Source organism: Macaca mulatta, chromosome 8 (genome assembly GCF_049350105.2).
Source record: "Macaca mulatta isolate MMU2019108-1 chromosome 8, T2T-MMU8v2.0, whole genome shotgun sequence".
NCBI classification, from domain to species: domain Eukaryota; kingdom Metazoa; phylum Chordata; class Mammalia; order Primates; family Cercopithecidae; genus Macaca; species Macaca mulatta.
The window spans coordinates 28,366,546-28,384,704 of record NC_133413.1 but is presented as its reverse complement, the minus strand read 5'-3'; the positions used below and the strand labels follow the sequence as shown (position 1 = coordinate 28,384,704).

Sequence of the window (18,159 nt, the reverse complement as noted above, 5' to 3'; positions counted from 1 at the left end):
GCTCACATCTGTAATCCCAGCACTTCGGGAGGCTGAGGCATTGGTTAAACCCGGGAACTCGAGACCAGCCTGGGCAACATAGTGAGACCCCCATCTACACACGCACACAAAGAATTAGCCAGGCACAGTGGTGTGTGCCTGTGGTCCTAGCTACTCAGGAGACTGAGGTGGGAGGATAACCTGAGCCCAGGAGTTGGAGGCTGCAGTGAGCTATGATTGGACCACTGTACTCCAACCTGCGTGACAGAGCAAAACCTTATGTGAAAAAAGTTTAAAAATTGTTTTAAAAAGAAATACATATGTAGTATTTAGGAAGAAATGACCTGTTAGAAGAGGTCTTAGATTTCCAACCCTCAGAAATATTGTCATATAAGTACTGGCTTCTAGGATGTCCTCCACTGTCTGTTATTTCAAGGCTTCCATGAGCCCCGTGGCCCCCAGATGAGGAGGACAAGGAAGGCTGAGAGCCAGCGAGGAGTGAGGCCATCGCTCCTTACCACAGCCTTGTCCCAGATGACGGACATCCGCTCCTCAGTGCCATTGGTGCCCTCCGGAATCAGGGTGAAGTTGTCCTTTCCTACAGCCTTCTGGGCAGTGTTAAACGTGCAATGGGCACTGCCCGTGACCTGGAGGTCTCCACTGCAAAGAAAACACATAACGTGGTGCCACAGCTTCATCAGGATGCTGCGCGCCCACGCCTATTTGGTGGGCTGTCCCATGAATGGCATCACAACAACCACAGTGGAATCCTTCTGATGCCTCCTCCACCTTCTTGGCTTGACTTTCAAGATGGCCCAGGTGTTTAATCCAGAATCCCCTCCCAAAATGGTGCTAGAATGACAATTCCCTGTACTCATGTAGCCAGTCTAGTTTGGTGAACATCGGTCTCCCAGTTTTATGGCTGCTCTCGGCCACCATGTTGTTTTCACCTAACGGGTTGGTCTGGTCTCAAGAAAGACAGAATGTGAAGTGTGAACAAGTCGCCAGGACTCACCAGGACAGCAAGGAGTTGAGAAAGTCTGGAGTGGTTGGATCAGGGCTCAAAGGTGGGGAGGTGACAAAGGCGGCAGCCTTGGCCCAGTTCTTGCTCCAGTAATGGGAACCATCCGTTCCCAAGCTGGCGGTGATGGGCTCGCCATACACCACAGTTCCTGACAAATAGAACACACAAGGTTCAGTCCAACACAATGTAGGGGGAAGGGAACCACCCCTATGAGGAGCCACTGCCTGCCCAGCAGCACCCAGTGCTCTCACTATCCCTTTATGGGTATAGTCTCACAGGCTCGTCTCACAGATGAGGAAACTGAGACTTGGGGAAATCCAGTACCTCCATCAGCCTGTCACCCACAAACATGAGCTCCCTAAGATTCCATATTTGGCCCCTGCTCTTCAAACAATACACCCTCCCTACAGGATCCCAGACATCCTGAAGGCTTCTGTCTCCTACACTGCTGATTTTCAATTCTATTAATCTCCTGCTCAGATGGTGTCCAAACATCCAGTCCCAGGTGCCATCTGGACTGTTCTTTATGCATGGCCTATGGCACCTCAAATTTAACCTTCCTGTTCATTCACACAATCTTTTCACAATTCCTAGCCCCTCACAGTGTCTATCTCTGACTAAAGGTCTGTGGGAGGAAATCACCCATGACATCACCAGGCTGAAGTATTTCAGGGCAAATACATAAACCCCCAGATGTGCTCAAGAGACAGCCTGGATCCCTGAGTCACTGCCTGGAAGAAGCCGTCTGTTACAGCCACCAGCTTCACAGCCGACTCTGTGAGAAACAAACTGGACATTATGCCACTGGGATTTCAGAGTTTCTGGAAGCCTAGTCTAACTCTATTAATGCAATATCCAAGACAAATGTCAACTCCCTGATGCTCAGATCATGTCCTCTTCTCTGTCCATTCAGATGTAAACCAGAAAGTTGAGACTCATGTACATTTACTGAATGCCAATACCTTAGTGCCTTCAATACAATCGTTCCTCAAATCAGGCCCTCATCATCTCTCCCAGCTCATTCCAACAGAGCCTCCCCATTGGACCTTAGATTTATGTTTGCTCTCCCAACTCCGCTCCCTATGTCTCCATTCATTCTGCATGACACTTCCAGAGTCATCTACTAAAATATAATCTTTCCATGCCATTCTCTTGCATAAAATATTCCAAAGGAGCTCTTCTGCATTCAAGTACTTAAAAGAAAATCCTCCTCACCGAAGCCTCAGATGCTCTTCACTACTGGAAGCTGATCTCCTCCTTTAACATTGTCCAAAACACAACTCGGGTATTACACCCTCCATCTGAGAATCCCATCCTCCCCTCCAGTCATTACCCAGTTCTAAATTTTTGACTTTCCACCTGATTGAGACATCTTGAAGATCATTTACCTGCCTGCATATAGTCGGCACTCCATAAACGTGTGTTAAATTGATTAAATGGTCTAATATGTTATTAATTAAAGGCATCTAAGCTGGAATTTGATCCCAGGTCAGCTGAATTCATCTCTCACTGGCTCCCCCCAGCATAGGGCTAACTCGCACCCCACAACAATGCAGCAAAGCTTCTCTACTTCCCCAAACACAGGCCCTCAAGGGCAAACACACCGCAGTCAGGAATGTGTTTTCCTTCCTCTCCACAGCCTTTCTGAAGGCCTTATCACTTGATGATACACCACAACACCCTCTCTGTCGGCCACTCTGAGAGCTGGCTCTGCACAGCTGCCCCCTCCTGCCTCAGGAATTTCACAAAGGACTCGCTGTTCAGCCGGGGAGTGCTGGAGGCCACAGCAGGCAGCTCACTCCAGGTCACCAGCAACCACGCCCCCACCCCCAGCAGGAGGGAGGACTCCAAACCCAGGGAAACCTCCAGAAGGAAGCCCTGAGGAAGAAAAGGGCCAGTGCTAGGTGCTCGGAAGGCCTAGGAGGGTCCCCTTGGCTCCTGGCCTGCTCAAAGCCTCCCATGTAGGAGCTGGTGCAAAGAGCTATCAGGGTGGCTGCATGAACCACTCCGGTTCATCCCAAAGTGGAAAAACAACACATAATAAGAAGGCCTTGGCCGCTGCCAAAGACCTTTATAAAATGCAAATGGCTGGGCAGGACCCAGCAGCAGTCATCAGTTCTCAAAGGATCTCTCTAGCTCCCTGCTTTTGGTTCAAGCATCAAACAGATCTGGTTAAGCAAAACTCTCCTGACCCAGCCAGGCCTGGAGGTCCCACTGGCCACAGTCCATCTAAGCACAAAGGTGAGAGCTGTGTAAGTCACAAGAAAACAAGGGATGCGCGGCCCTAAAGGCTTCCTGCTTTTGTCCACATGAAGAAGTTCATGAGAGCAGAGGCACTTGGTGATAAAGAATGGCTGGATGGTCTCTGAAAATCCCTGGACACACATAAACATTTTCCTGAGTTTCCTGTAACTTGCCGACGCTCATCCTCTCCCTGTGCCTGCTCCTCAGCCCTGCCTCTGGAAACTTGAGTACAAGGAGGGGCTGGTTCTTGGAAAGTGGCCTGAATACCATGGGGGTGAATGCTGCTGACCACAGGCTTATCTCTCCCTGCGAAACACAACTCAGCTTGGGGTGGGGAGCTGCTCTATGAGGAGCTGGATTCCCCTTCTCTCTGTGCACAGGAATATGTACCTCACTTCAAGAGAATGAACTTGGCCTTCAGCCTCGAGAAAACCCAAAACAAGGTCTGAGCTTTCAATGTCACTGCTGAGCAGAACCTGCCTCCTTAGACAAAGGCCAAGTGGACTTTTGGGCCAGAGCCAAGCAAAGATAGGGACATTCAGGGGCAGGGTTATGGATGCTAGGGGAGGGACAGAGCCAACCTGTGGCTCATTTCTACTTTGCTCTGTTCAAATTCCCTCAGGGATTCAGAGGTCCTTGCTGTCTTTTGGGCTTTCTTTCTTTCTTAGCCCAGAATCAGGACAAGAGTTTAGCCATCGTGTACAAGGCCTCTACCTCCACAAGAGTATGATCTATACATGGAGTCTCTGCCTCCCATCCCCGGTGGTCTGGAACCCCCAACCCAGGGCTCCCCTCCTGGGTCTATAAACATTCATAGCAGCGAGCTGTGGATGCACTTCCGGAGCTCAGCTAGGCCATAGACACCCTTGAACTGCACGCCAGAAATAATTACCACTAATAATAATAAACCACGGAACAGGCTTAATTGGCCCTTCTGCACTTCTCTAAACACACTGCTGATGCTTTCTTGGCACCCGTTAGACCTTCGTGATTTTCTTCTTCAGGGAAAGTCTAAACTGAAGGATGTGACCAAGCCAGCCTCTGGCAGGCTCTCTAGTAAGGCCAAGAACTGCAGGGTATGGGAGCTAGTGCTCATTTGCAACCAGTCTGGGGCCCGTGTGCATTCATGAAGAATAAACGCAAGGCTGGGGTTTAAAACTGCTTGACAGCTCCCAGCTCTGGCGGTCACTTCCCATGGACAAGAAGCAGGAGAACAAATCCAAAGTGGGAACTGTGGAAAACCAGTATCTGTAGCTCAATATGCAGCCACTAAAGCAGAGTGAAAACCAACTGGGATGGACAGACAGACAGGCAGACAGTTACACACGCTCTCATCATTCTCCTTCGCCTTTGCAAGAATTCATGCCAGACCCTAACAAACAGCCTGGGGCCTGTGCTGTCAGGTTTTCATAGCAAGAGTGGTTCTAGAGGAACATCATCTTAAAAATGAGTTTTCTGAATGGGTTCTGAGGTTTCTGAAATTCGTTCTCAAATCTGATTGGATTTAAAGGCACTAATGAGTCTACTTCCAGTAGTAAAAACAGGAGAGTACAGGGTATGATGGGACAATAGAGATACAGAAAATATTATTAAATACTCACAAAGGCTTATAAGAGGGAAGGTTCTAGGTGACTGTGTAGCCGATACCTTAAACATTTTTGTCAAATTAACAAGTATAACGAGAGTGGTCGGTTGCTCCTAATTGTACTAAACAAAGTGGGCGGTAAAAAAAGAATGAATTCAGGGATTCAAATTCCCAGCTCAAGCACCACATGAACGAATCAAAAGTTTCTGTGTCTGCCCGTATGTCTCACACATGCAGAGCTGAGATGGCTGAAAATCAGAAGTAGGATCTCATCCTGCCAGTGTCTGAATTACAACGCAAACTGAACTCCCAACCTTGCAGAGCATCTGCTGTTAAAGTGAGGGCACAGACTGGGAAGGAATTCTGCCTTTGGACCCCAATGCCAACATCAGCTCTTCCCTGGGTCTCCAGTCTGTGGCCTGATCTACAGATTTCAGACTTGCCATCCCCATAATCGTGTGAGTTGATTCCTTAAACATAATTCTTTAAAATAAATCTTCCCCCTTTCTCTACTGTACTCTCTCCTCTCTCAGCCCCCTTTTCTGTTCGAGATTGCAACATCAAGCATAAGCTTAACTAAGGACTCATCCCCAAGTGGAGGTGGTCCTCACAGGCCCCATGACCATGTGCTTCTCATAATGCCTGAGTCACTCCTATAGACCCGCAGGACATAAGAGGTCTTATCTCAAATTGAGGTTCCCAGGGTTTAATGTCCTGAATGTTTCTGCGCCCGGGTTACGGGGGTGGGGTGAGGAGGAGGATGGAAAAGAATATCCACCAGATGAGGTCATCAGGCACTGCCCACAGACCACCACTCACACATGGAAGGCATCAGCAGTCATGCTGGATCTCACACATGGACAAAATGTGGTCAGAGGGAGAGGGAGCCCATTCTAGAGAAGAAATCCCCACAGGGGGCCCTCCATGGAAAGAGAGGTGGCCAGGGGCCTGGAATCATGGTTTCTAATTCCCACGGGCTGCATGATCTAGGGCAAGATTTTCAATTTCTGCATTTCTACTTCTCTTCCATGAAATGAGCCTATTAAGTTGGTCTAAGTTCTTTTCAAGAGTGAAAATGCCCCCAGGTCATCTGGTCCTGGCTCTGTGTTCACTGCCTCAGCTGCCAAATTGGGTTGATGACACGCCATCCTGGGGAGCGGCTCAGAGCGGCTGATGGAAGCAGCGTGTCTCTCAGGCAAGGCAGGACACAGTGGTGCTGGCTCAAGCAGGCACGTGAAAACAGTTCTCATTCGTTTCATCTCATATCCTCACTTCCCTGAACTTCTCTCATCTCAGATTCTGGACCAGCAGGTCTCTGGCTGGGGAGGTTCATGTGGATCACTAAGACAAGGAGACATTACTACTCCTCCCAGGGCAGGATTATCATTTTTCACCAAAGCTCACATTTGTAGAAAAATTTCAAGTCTGCTTACGCAGCCTGACCCCTCTGAGACTCCCTTCTGGGCTCAACCCCTCCTGACTTGTACCCCTTTTGTAGCCCTGACCACCTCCCAACGTGACTTTCCGCTCAACGTCCTACCCCTGCAAGTGGAAGAGCTAACTGTGGTTGGGACAATTTCTTGTTCCTGGAACACAGGGCCTGAAATATCACATCATGAAACATTGAATGAATTCAGAATTTCTCCATTCACAGAGGAAGAAATGGAACATCAGAAAGGGGGCTGTGGCAGTGCTCACACTCGCCTCAGAGGGCCAGAAAAACCCACCTGAAGTGGACTAACAATTCTGAGCAGAAAACCCTTGCCCAGGGTTAGCAGCCATCTGTGCTCTGCTTTCCTCGCAAGCTCAAGGTTAGACCAGACCCTTCATCCTGTAGTCACAATAACTGGTCACGCTTCTCGTCTCCATTTTTACCTGCAATATCTCATGTACACATCATCATCACCCTGTGAGATGAGTCATGGTTACTATCCTCCCCGTGCGGATGGCGAAAAGACATGTGGAAATGAGAAGGAAGCACCCAGCGTCACGTGGCTGGTGTACAGTGAAGTTGGGGTTTGATCCAAGAATGAATACTGAGCCTGGAGAGCAAACAATTAATACTCCCTTACAGAGCTTTCCTTCTTGGTCATTTGGGAATCCTTGTGTGTCCATTACCCGTATCTCTGCTGGGTGTCAGGCCACCGTTTCAATCAGGATTCTTAAGGAACTAAGCCCCAACACACACAGGCCACAAGCATCACCATATTAAAATAATCTCAAAGCATGAAGGGAAGTCAGTCAAACATTAACACGGATATTTGTGGCCTGAAGTTAGATGCCTGACAGTCAAGCCCCAATTCCACTATTCATGAGCTCTGAGCTTCAGTTTACTCAGCTGCAAAATAAAACAAAATATAAAAATTCCTGCCAGAGCTGCCTCCCAAAGTTGCTAGGAAGTTCCAGCAAGATGGGAAAAAGCCTAAGAGCCTAGGAAGTTAGCTAGGACTTCTCATTCCTGCTCATTAGCACCTGAATGCACTGGAAATTCCTTTCTGGCAGCTCAGGTTTGTCTAAAGCTCAGGCTTTCAGGGATTAATGAGTAAGAGTTTGAATGCAAACACCATCCTGGGAACCACTGGACTCTCACTCAGAAGGCTCTGGAAGGGAACAAACTAAAGTCCCCTCCCACTGCTCACCCCATAAGACACACAGGATGTCAAGGTTATAAAGACAACAGGGGTGCCCTGTTGCAGTGGCTCATGCCTGTAATCCCAGTATTTTGGGAGGCCGAGGTGGGTGGATCACCTGAGGTCAGGAGCTCCAGACCAGCCTGGCCAACATGGTGAAACCCCGTCTCTACTAAAAATATAAAAATTAGACAGGCGTGGTAGTGGGGGCCTGTAATCCCAGCTACTAAGGAGGCTGAGGCGGGAGAATCGCTTGATTCCAGGAGGCGGAGATTGCAGTGAGCTGAGATGGCACCACTGCACTCCAGCCTGGGTGACAGAGACTCCATCTCAAAAGCAAAATTAAAAATTAAAATAAAACAGGGGGTTACCGGGCACTGAGTTGGGGTGCTAGGTCCAAACGGGGCACTGCAACAACACACTGCAGCTCTGCAACTCCACGTGACAAGAACCGTGAAGGGCAGAGAGGAGGCGGCCTGCGGCAGGGACGGCCGACGACTCCACCTCCCCGAATGAAGTCTGGAACAGGCAGGACCCCTCTCTCTTCTCATCTGGACAGGTACGTGTTTGAATATGGAGTCAACTTTAGACAAGGCCTCTATCCAAAATCATGTTGAAATGTTAGCCTAACTCAAGTATCATCATCATCTAGGTAGAGCGCAGTGGTAAAATACAGAAAATAAGCCGTCTCATTCTCTCCCCCTTTCAGACACTATGCCACCCACCCCCACACGACGTGGGGGCAGCGGTGCTGTGGCTGGCCTTCTGCACAGAGGCCGATCCCCACGAACGCACTGCCTTCTTGCAAACGCGTGTCAGGGTGACCCAGGGCCACCGATTCCATCGTCATCCACAATATCTCCTAGAAAACAACTCAAAGCTCATTCTCAGTAAGTTGCATTATTTTAGGTGAATGCTTTCTTATTTCTAAAAGGCAATTCCTTCAAGGTGCCAGGAGAAGACACAAAGGCGGCAACCATTTGATGTGCAGCCTAAGGACAGACGCCCCAGGAGCACTCCAAAGAACGAGGGCCAGGAGTCGCTGGGTCCGTCTGGAAGTCATCATCTCTGGGACCAGATGACTCAGTCATCATTGAGTAATTTGTTCCAGGGCTTGCAGCAAGTCACCCGCCAGTGAAAAAACTCCCACAGCCCACCTTGATCCATGTGGATCACATAATACAGAGAAGTAGAAACCAAGCCATAGAGGTCAAATGGCTACCTTTCTAACACGGAAAGAAAGACACACAGAGAGAATGACAGAGGGACTGAGAAAGAGTCAGATGAAAGATAAAATGAAACAGAAATCAGGAAAGGAGGGAAGAGAAGTGGAGACACAGAGATGGAGAGATCCCAATAGGCAAAGGGGAAGAGGGGACATAAAAGGGAGAAAGGAAGGAAGGAAGAAGGGGACCCTTTTATAATGTTCATTTCAGATCAGCCTAAGATCCACCATCAAAATGAATGACATGCCCTCAGGCTTTCTGTACGAGGAGAGAACTCCCAAGCATAAAAGACGCAGTGTGATTATCGAAATTCATGCAGTCAGCAGCGGGTGACAACAGGGCTGAGATGCATTCATACTGCATGAGGTGCCTCAGGGGGCGTCCTCTAGAGGAAGCACTGGAAGCTGTACTTAATCAGTTCGTTTCCAGGACCCTTCTCAATGGACACCCTAGTAATACCAGAGACCCAGCCTCAGCTCGGAATGCATCAAAAGAGTTTATCACGCACCAAAACATCTGGATGTGATAGTGTCTGGGGCAAAATGCATCCCCACACCCCACAAAGCTGCCTTACATACCCCGGCAGAAACCACTCCCAGCTTTGGAGGGGAGGTGCATGATGCGACCAAGGATTGTGGGGTGGATGGAAACTGACGTCATCTGTGTATATGCCTAGTTTATTTCAACCACATCAAAGTAAGTCCAGCTCTTCCACGGGGGCTGGGGGACATGTGCCTGCCCACCCCGCCTTGGCGTGCACACGGCTTTAAATAGATACTAACAAGGCCGCAGCAGTGGAGCAGAGGAGGAAACTGGAGATCCTGCCTTGCCCGGCTGTAATTAGGTTAATGCCGGAACATGGTGCAAGTGGCCCACTTGGCATGAGGGTCTGGAAAAGGAGCCCTCCCCAGTGAAGAGCCCCCCTCCCCTCCAAACCTGCCTGGCTGCCATCAGCCAGTACAGCCACAGCACTCACCCTTCTTCCGTGCCTGGGCGATGACCTCGGCAGAGCTTTTGCTCATCACCTTGGTGATATACAGGGGGCAGTTGGTCTGGTTGGCGATGGTGATGGCACGATTCACGGCTTCGGCCTCGACCTGCAAAACAGCAGCAGAGCATGAGAACGTGGCTCAGCCCACCCCACGAGCCCCTACCTTTATCCTCCACCCCAGAGAGAGGCTAGGATGAAAGCAAGGCTGCTGAGTCTCCAAGGTCCTACCCCAGGGGACAATTCGGAGAAGTGTGACTTGCCTTGTGTCTCTAACATTGGTTTGGTTGAACTAATTCCCTCCTGTGGCTGGGCACATTGGCTCATGCCTGTAATCCCAGCACTTTGGGAGGCCGAGGCAGGTGGATTACCTGAGGTCAGGAGTTCAAGACTAGCCTGGCCAACATGGCGAAACCCAGTATCTACTAAAAATACAAAAAAAAAAAAAAAAAAAAGCTGGGCATGGCAGCAGGTGCCTGTAATCCCAGCTACTTGTGAGTGTAAGGCAGGAGGAATCACTTGAACCCAGCAGGCAGAGATGGCAGTAAGCCAAGATTGTACCACCGTACTCCAACCTGGGCAACAAAGTGAAACTCCATCTCAAAAAAAAAAAAAAAAAAGAAAGAAAAAGAAAAGAAAACTCGCTTCTGACCCTTCTCCAGGTGCAGGCAGCAAGCTTGTGACATCAGCACTGGCCCAGAGTCTGTAAGAAATGCAGATTCTCTGGCTCTGCCCTGGACCAGAGACTCACAGGCTAGAAACTCTGAGGGTGAGACCCAGCAATGTGGGTTATTTTCACACTTACTAACGTTTGAGAACCGCCACACACAGACACTGATTGCTCTCAATTCCATATATTCATTCTGCTCCCAGGATCTTGAGTCAAGATATTCAGTGATGTGGAGTTCGTGCTGGGCTCCCATTAAATGCTCATGAACGAGTTCAGCATCACCCACAAAACAATGCAGCCTCACAGGGCTCCGGGAACGGAGCAGGCCCCGTTTGTCTACACCAATGGACCCCTGTGTGTGAAGCACAAACGTGGCCAGCCACAGCCTGGTACGATCTTCAGTACAATATTGGAGAACTGCTTGAGTAAATAATCTGGCGCTTTAAATTGGATGTTCCAGTCGGCGTGATGGCTCACACCTGTAATCCCAGCACTTTGGGAGGTCAACACAGGTGGATTACCTGAGGTCAGGAGTTCGAGACCAGCCTGACCAACATGGTGAAACTCCGTCTCTACTAAAAATTAAGAAAAATTAGCCACGTGTGGTGGCATGTGCCTGTAATTCCAGCTACTCAGGAGGCTGAGGCAGGAGAGTCGCTTGAACCCAGGAGATGGAGGTTGCAGTCAGCCGAGATGGCGCCACTGCACTCCAGCCTGGGTGACAGTGAGACTTTGTCTCATAAATTAATAAATAAATAAATAAATCGGATGTTCAGATGAATTATATTTCAAATCCCACATGACGACTGTGGAATACCTGATCAGGCAAGACTCCCTGCATCAAGTTCTATCCTACAGAGGAATCACCAATCGGCAAGGGAAGGAGCTGGTAAAATTGTGGACTGCAGACCTCAGAACATCACTGGCTCCCTCTCCAAATCCCGGCAAAAGGGCTCTGGCTTGAACTCTTGGAGGGGAGGGGCTGGGGCTTACTCACAGCTTAGTATCTTCCATGCCCCGCCCCCAATAGCTCCCAGTGTCCTGCCTGGTATAAAGCAGGTGCTCAAAAATGTTTGCTAAGCAAATAAATGACTTCGTTTTATGCTCATGGTATTTCAATCTAGGCTGCTCCACAGAACGCTGTTATTTTTCACAAGAAATAACTGAGCCCCTGTAACCGAATTGGCTACCTTGTCTCCACTGGAGCTTGGCCAAAAGATTAAGCTCTGTCATTGCATTAAGTGGTAATCTAATTTAGCAGAGCTGAGACAACTTCATTCACATTTGGCCTTTCAGGCATCAACTATGTGAAAAGGGATGTCTAGAAATCCAGAGTCCAAGCAAAGGCTCTTGAAAAAGCTCATTAAACACCCAAATGTTTTTCATTCCTGAGACAGCTGAAGGACAAGCCCTCTCTCTCCACTTACAAGAGAGATGCCTGTGGCACAGCAGCACCAGGCGGGGGCAGGGACATCCTGCATGGGTGTGAAGTGTGACATGGACTCCACTAAAACCCACAGCACCTCCCAGAGATACAGGTGACTACTCCGTTTATTGTCCCAATATGGGGTTTCGCCATGTTGCCCCGGTTGGTCTTGAACTCCTGGGCTCAAGGGATCCTCCCACCTCAGCCTCCCAGAGTGCTGGGGGACAGATACGAGCCACTATGCCTATCTTCTGATTTTAATGATGAGGCAACTCAGAGAGGGGAATGACCTGTCCAGGGACACACAGCAGTGTCAGAACATCTGTCATTCTGCAAGGCATGCTGGAAAGTGCCCATCCCTGTGAAGGGTTCTTCATTATCCTCATTTCCAAGTCCCCACTCTCTTCCCAGACATCAGTCCTACAGCTCAGAGCTGCTGTCAAATTCTATCTCTACACTCACTTTCTGTCTACTTCTTTCTCCCTGCCTTGTCCACAGTCCCTTCAGAAAGGATCCCTGTTTTATTTGTTTTGCATCCCCACAATGCCAGGCACTGCCCGGCTCAGCATGCAGGCTCAGTTGCCACTCCTCTCAGCCACAGACGGCTCAGTTCCAGATGTCCGCACTCTCTAGTGTCCTTTCCAATCCTCTGGGTTGAAAACAAGGGAAAATCCTACGGGGTGGTCTCACATGGTGGGTTGGGAAGAAAAGCCTAGTGGGCTAGGAACATGTTTGGAAAGTTCAAATCCAAGTGAGCCATCATGCTAGTGATGGATAGGTCACCAAACGGCAGAGAAGTTACACTGGGGTGTGTTTCATTCCATCAGTGGCACCTCCCCAAGTAGACTGGGAAGCTCAAATTCACGCAAAATCATTCCATACTGTATTCTCTTTATCACCCACACAGAGTTTAACACACAACAGATCCCTCTTGACAAACTCACCATGAGAGGAGACGTCAGCTGGCAAGTGCCTATGGGCTTGAGTTCTAATCCTGCTCTGCCACCATTCACCATTTAAAACCCTCTGTGTCCCTCTCCTCGCCTCACTGGGCTGTCACATGGGTAAAACGACTCAGGGCCTGGCATACAAGAGGGGCCTCTAAATCAGCTGAAAAACTGCCTCCCATACTGGTGAATCCCCGGGTCTGCCAGCCCTCAAGGAGACTCCGTAATCAGTTGCTGGGGATTCTGAAGTTCTCAGTGCAAAGGCTGCCAGGCCTAATCGTGTAAAAATGGTTTCAATTTCTCTGGTTGAAATAGCAATGATACGGTTTGGCTCTGTGTCCCCACCCAAATCTCATCTCAAATTGTAATCCACACATGTTGAGGGAGGGACCTGATGGGAGGCGACTGGATCATGGGGAAGGTTCCCCCACACTGTTCTCATTGATAATGAGTGAGTTCTCATGAGATCTGATGGTTTAAAAGTGGCAGTTTGCCCTCTGCTCGCTCTCTCTCTCACCACCACGTAAGACGGACCTGCACCTTTCACCATGGTTGTAAGTTTCCTGAGGCCTCCCCAGCCATGCAGAACTGTCAGTCAATTCAATCTCTTTTCTTTATAAATTACCCAATCTCACGTATTTCTTTACAGCAGTATGAAAATGGATGAATACAAGCAACCAGAATAACAGTTCTCTGAGAGCTTTTTCCTCTTCAGTAAAGCCAGGGCCCTGTGTTCTTCTCTGCAGAAAGCAGGAGAAAGAAGGAATGCAAGCCCCTCGGAAGGCTCTAAACTTAGACAAGAGTGAGGGTCCCGGCAGGAGTATCATGTGGCATTTGCAGAAGTGGCATTTGCTTTTCTCAGAAGACATCTTCTCACCTCCTTGTACAGCTGGTACATGGCAGGCGGAGGGACTGGCTCCCAGTCACCAAATGGGAAGAAACCAGGAGGAAACTTTCTAAAAAAGCCCAGGCCCAGGTGTGGCTTTAAGCTGAGTGTGTGTACACTGCGGGAGGGGTTGAGGTAGCAGGCAGGACACTGCACTTTCTAGCTCTCTGCTTTGATAACTGGGCAGTCACTTAACTTCATGCTTCCGGAGTGCCCTCATATAAAGACAGATAACCAAGGAGCCCACCACAGCACAGCTCTGGTACCACCACACATGGGGAGTAGAATGTAGTAAATGGTGCTCGCTGGAGAGAGCCGTGCAGCCTGCATGACTGGCATCCCCCGGAGTTGTGCAAAGGAGATGCTGTTGTACCTCCTGCACAGGACAGTTACAAAACTGAAATGTGGGCCATGAACACAGTGTCCAGCACACGTGAGCACTAAATGAAGGCAGCTTTGAACAGGGCTCACATGAGAACTGTGTCAGCCCTCCGCCTCTCCTGGACTCTGTGCATGTCCAAGGCCCGATCCCAAGACTGTTTCAGGGCTGAAGAAAGGACCAATTTCAGGGAGGTCAGGGCCGAGGGCGACCATGGTTTATGCTGCCATGGTTTAAACCACCCGACCGGTGGATCCTGGGGAATGGCGAAGGCAGTCACAGAAGCCGGCCCAGAGGGAGAAGTGAAGCCACAGAAAGGAACCCTTGAGGTGTCTGCAAAAGTGGGATGGTGCCTGCATAGGTGTGTGCAAGCATACATGTGCATGTGTATGTGAAAATGTGTGTGTACACCTGTGCGTGTCTGTGCTTGCACATGTGTATATGTGTATGTGAAAATATGTGGGTACAACACATATGTGCATGTCTGTGCCTGTGCACATGTGCGTATGCTAAAATGTATCTATGTGTGTACACGCGCATGTCTGTGCCTATGGACGTGTGTGTATGTATATGTGTGTGAATGTGAGTGTGTGCATGTGTATGTGTGCCTGTGCACGTATATCTGTGTGCACACAAATGTGCATAAAATCAATCTCAGGCATGTTTATCGTCGGCTGATGTTAGCTTGCTCTCGCCTGCAAGCTGTCCCCTGGAATCACTGTCCACCAGCCACGGTCTCAGCATGGGGCTTCCCTCGGCTGACACAGTTGCCTGCCTGTCTCCCTCATCCTCGGGCCAGTGCCAGGCCACCCTTTCAGCTTTTAGCACGCATGAGAAGGTTGACAGCTACAAAAGGGCCTGCATCCCTGGCCTGGAGCAGGGATGTGCAATCCTGAAAATGTCATGGCTTCCGTCCTATCATCTGGGGAGAGGAAAATGTCCTCAGGGCCTCAAATGGTACTAAAGGTGTCTTGGAGTATGCAGTTATGTGTATCTGCCTCTGTGTGTGTGTCTATGTGTCTGTGTATGTCTATGTGTCTGTGTCTGTGTGTGTCTATGTGTCTGTATGTCTATGTGTATGTGTATGTATATGTGTAGGTGCCTGTGTGTGTCTAGGTGTCTGTGTGTCTATGTGTCTGTGTGTGTGTCTATGTGTATGCATGTGTGTCTATGTCTCTTGTGTGTCTACCTGTCTGCGTGTGCCTATGTCTGTGTGTCTACGTGCATATATGCATGCAGCAAAAAGGACAAAACAAAGCGGGGACCCTCACTGTGTGCAAAGCATTCCGAGTGGCTCCCGCTCTCCTCTTTCTGCCTATCTTGATTCCTTTCTCCCCTTCTAGCCTCATCCCTTCCCCTCAAGTCTGAAAGGATCCCAACCCCCCATGCTCATGCACCCAAGGCAGTGCACAGATGGTGCCTTCGCTTCCAAGCCCTCCTGAATCCACTTTCTCATCAAGGGGACTGGCTCTCCTCCCAACCTGGTACCAACAAGACCACGTCCCGAACTCAGGGTGGTGGCGTGGTGCTGCCACTCAGCGACTCAGTGGCCACAGCCCTGCAGGGAGCTCTTGCTAAGCTCCTCCCTCCCGGGCTTCTAGAGCCTCCTCACTGTCAGCTTCCACTCAGGCCCTTGGTGATCTGACCCCCCTGCTCTGCGCCAGTCCCTTTTCTGCCACTTCCTCCCATAAAGGGGAAAGCCTGGTGGTTCCCTGGAGATTCCCCCATTGCATGACTTCACTCAAAGCTGCGGGCTGCTCCCTAGAGCCCGACATCCAGTCTGTCATTAAGGAGCCAACTTCTGAAAAGCATTTCACAGCCACCAATTCTAACTGATGAACACAGGTTCTCCGTCACCTAAGACATGCTCACCCTCCCTTGGAACTCACACACCTCACCAAGACAGTGAGTTTCCACCTTTGAGCCAGCACAGGCCCCTGCTGTGAACCTTCCCTCCACAAGTTGAAAAGATTCTGTCTACCAAACTCTGCGTATCATGTGATAGCCTGTGCAGGGTTACCTTTGGAAAAACTTACAACTCCCCATATGCCTTCTAGGCATTTAGAAGAGCTTTTCCATCCTTCCAACTATGTTTTGGTGAATTTTGGTAAGATCTTGGAGACCATAAGTTGTGAACCACTAAAATCTAGACTGCAGGATGCCAAAGAAGAACTGTTTGTGTCTATACAAGTAAGGGCTTGAAGAATTACAGACAGAAAGAGGAATCTTCTGACCAAACAGTCCACACCACCTTACCCTCAGGAGCAATCTAACACTTCACTTTGCCTAGGTAGACAGACTGATAGACACACATGGGACCCACAGCTTCTCAGAAAGACCACAGTCAGCATCAGAGAAGCCCCCTTCTCAACAGGCAGGAAGCAGGTTCCCTGCGGCTCTGCGCAGTGTCCAAGGGACACAGATTCACGCATTCCGCTTGGCGATTCACCTCCTCGGGTCGGCTCAGCACATGTCCCTCGGGGCCCGTGATGCCCAGATCCAGGATCCTCTGCTGCTCCTGCAATGTTGAGAGAAAGTCAGGCTGTGAGGCAGAGTGGACTACACACAGCTCTAATGGCAGAGACCCAGGCACGCAGTTATCCGGGCAAGACAGAAAATTACCACTGCCGATTGTTCTACCCTCATGCCAAGACCTCATGAAGAGAAGGGTTCGCTGTCCTGTTCCCAGTCCCACCTGAGCAGGATGGATCGATTACAGCCTCCCAAAACCATTCAGCTGTTCCCTGGGATGCTAACGGCTGGTGCATTTGCAGCCCTCAGTCACGGTGTAAAATGCCTGTGTGTGACGTGAGGGTTCCCGTACCCCACCCAAGGCAGCTGCATTACAGCACCGAGAGAAATGGCCTCTCTCTGCAATGGTAACTGACTTAGATGTTCCGTGGGACACACGGAGAGGCACGTGTGTCACTGGCATTCACACCATGGGTGAGACTGAGCAGAGCTCCAGCAAGGGAACACCGGGTCCCTCTGCTTTTCCACCCTGGTATTAAGCTACAGGTGTTGCTCTCTTTCTTGAGCCTGCCTCTCAGCCTCCAGGTGATGAAGAAATGATGAAAAAGAAAGTCCTGTACCTCTGCAATGATGTCGCCATTTTCTGCGTGGACTTGGGCTATGGCGCCAATATCCCGGATCACACTCAGTACTTCATAAATCTGAGAGAGAGACGAGGGTGGGATCAGAGACAGGGACTTCTATCTTCCTGTTCACAAGGACAATCATTTCCCTGCCAGCAGCATTTCTGGGGTGAGAAACAGGACACCTAGGCTGATTCTATTAGCCTGGCTTTTTCAACACGACCGAGGGCAATGTTTCTGGCCACATTTGATGAAGAAAGACCCCTCAGAAATTAACAGAGGCAGTACAACTTAGCAGGACGTGGACCAGGAGTGAAAAGCTCTTGGGTGACACCTGGCTCTGCACCAGGTTTGCTAAGGAGGTTCTGAGTGCCACTCTCAGACACGCCGTGCTGGGCAGAGCCTCAGATCCAGGGCGGCGAAGTGGCAGCACTGGGAGCTAGGGCACTGGGTTCATATTCTCTTTCGAGGCTCAATTACATCAGTAACTGCATCCACCAGGCACTTCCCAGGAAGCGAGGAGACATGCACACACTGGAGACTGCTTTCCCAAACAGCCACAGCCCAAAGGTACCAAATGTCAGGGTGCCTCTTCCGAAAAGCCAACTTTCTTACCTGGCAATCCGTTAGCTGGAAGCGATCTTTGAAAGCCATGTACACGAGGAAGGAATTTACCCCTAGTACAGACAAAACAGAGAGGTGGACTTGTGATAGATAAACCAAATAACCAAATAAGGAAATAAGATATATGTATGTGTGTATACACGTGTTTGTGTGCGTGTTTCAGTACAGAGAAAGAGAGAGGAGAGAAATGGAGACAAAGAATGGTAAAGGAAGCAGAGTAACATATAAATAACTGGAGAATGTGAAGATGCACAAGGATGCTTTTTAGTGTTCTTTTAGTTTTCCTGTAAGTTTACAAGTATATCAAAATTAAAAGTTGCCAGTATTTGCACATCCATGTTCATAGCAGAATGATGCACAGTAGCCAAAAGGTGGAAGCAAAAATCAAGCCTCCATTAACTGATAAATGAATAAACCAGATGTGGTCTATCCATACAATGGAATATTATTCAGCCT

General features: G+C 49.4%; 1 protein-coding gene across 2 annotated transcripts in view; it reads right to left on the bottom strand.

The window, feature by feature from the left end:
- DPYSL2 (dihydropyrimidinase like 2) overlaps positions 1 to 18,159 on the bottom strand; it is an 81,513-nt gene that overhangs the window by 13,547 nt on the left and 49,807 nt on the right. For both annotated transcript variants that reach the window (XM_015145012.3, XM_028852476.2), the window contains exons 5-10: positions 17,695 to 17,756; positions 17,077 to 17,157; positions 16,434 to 16,502; positions 9,665 to 9,785; positions 995 to 1,151; positions 498 to 639 (exon numbers count right to left, since the gene is read on the bottom strand). In XM_015145012.3, coding sequence (XP_015000498.1) covers positions 498 to 639; positions 995 to 1,151; positions 9,665 to 9,785; positions 16,434 to 16,502; positions 17,077 to 17,157; positions 17,695 to 17,756 — 632 coding nt within the window. The remainder of the gene's footprint in view (positions 1 to 497; positions 640 to 994; positions 1,152 to 9,664; positions 9,786 to 16,433; positions 16,503 to 17,076; positions 17,158 to 17,694; positions 17,757 to 18,159) is intronic.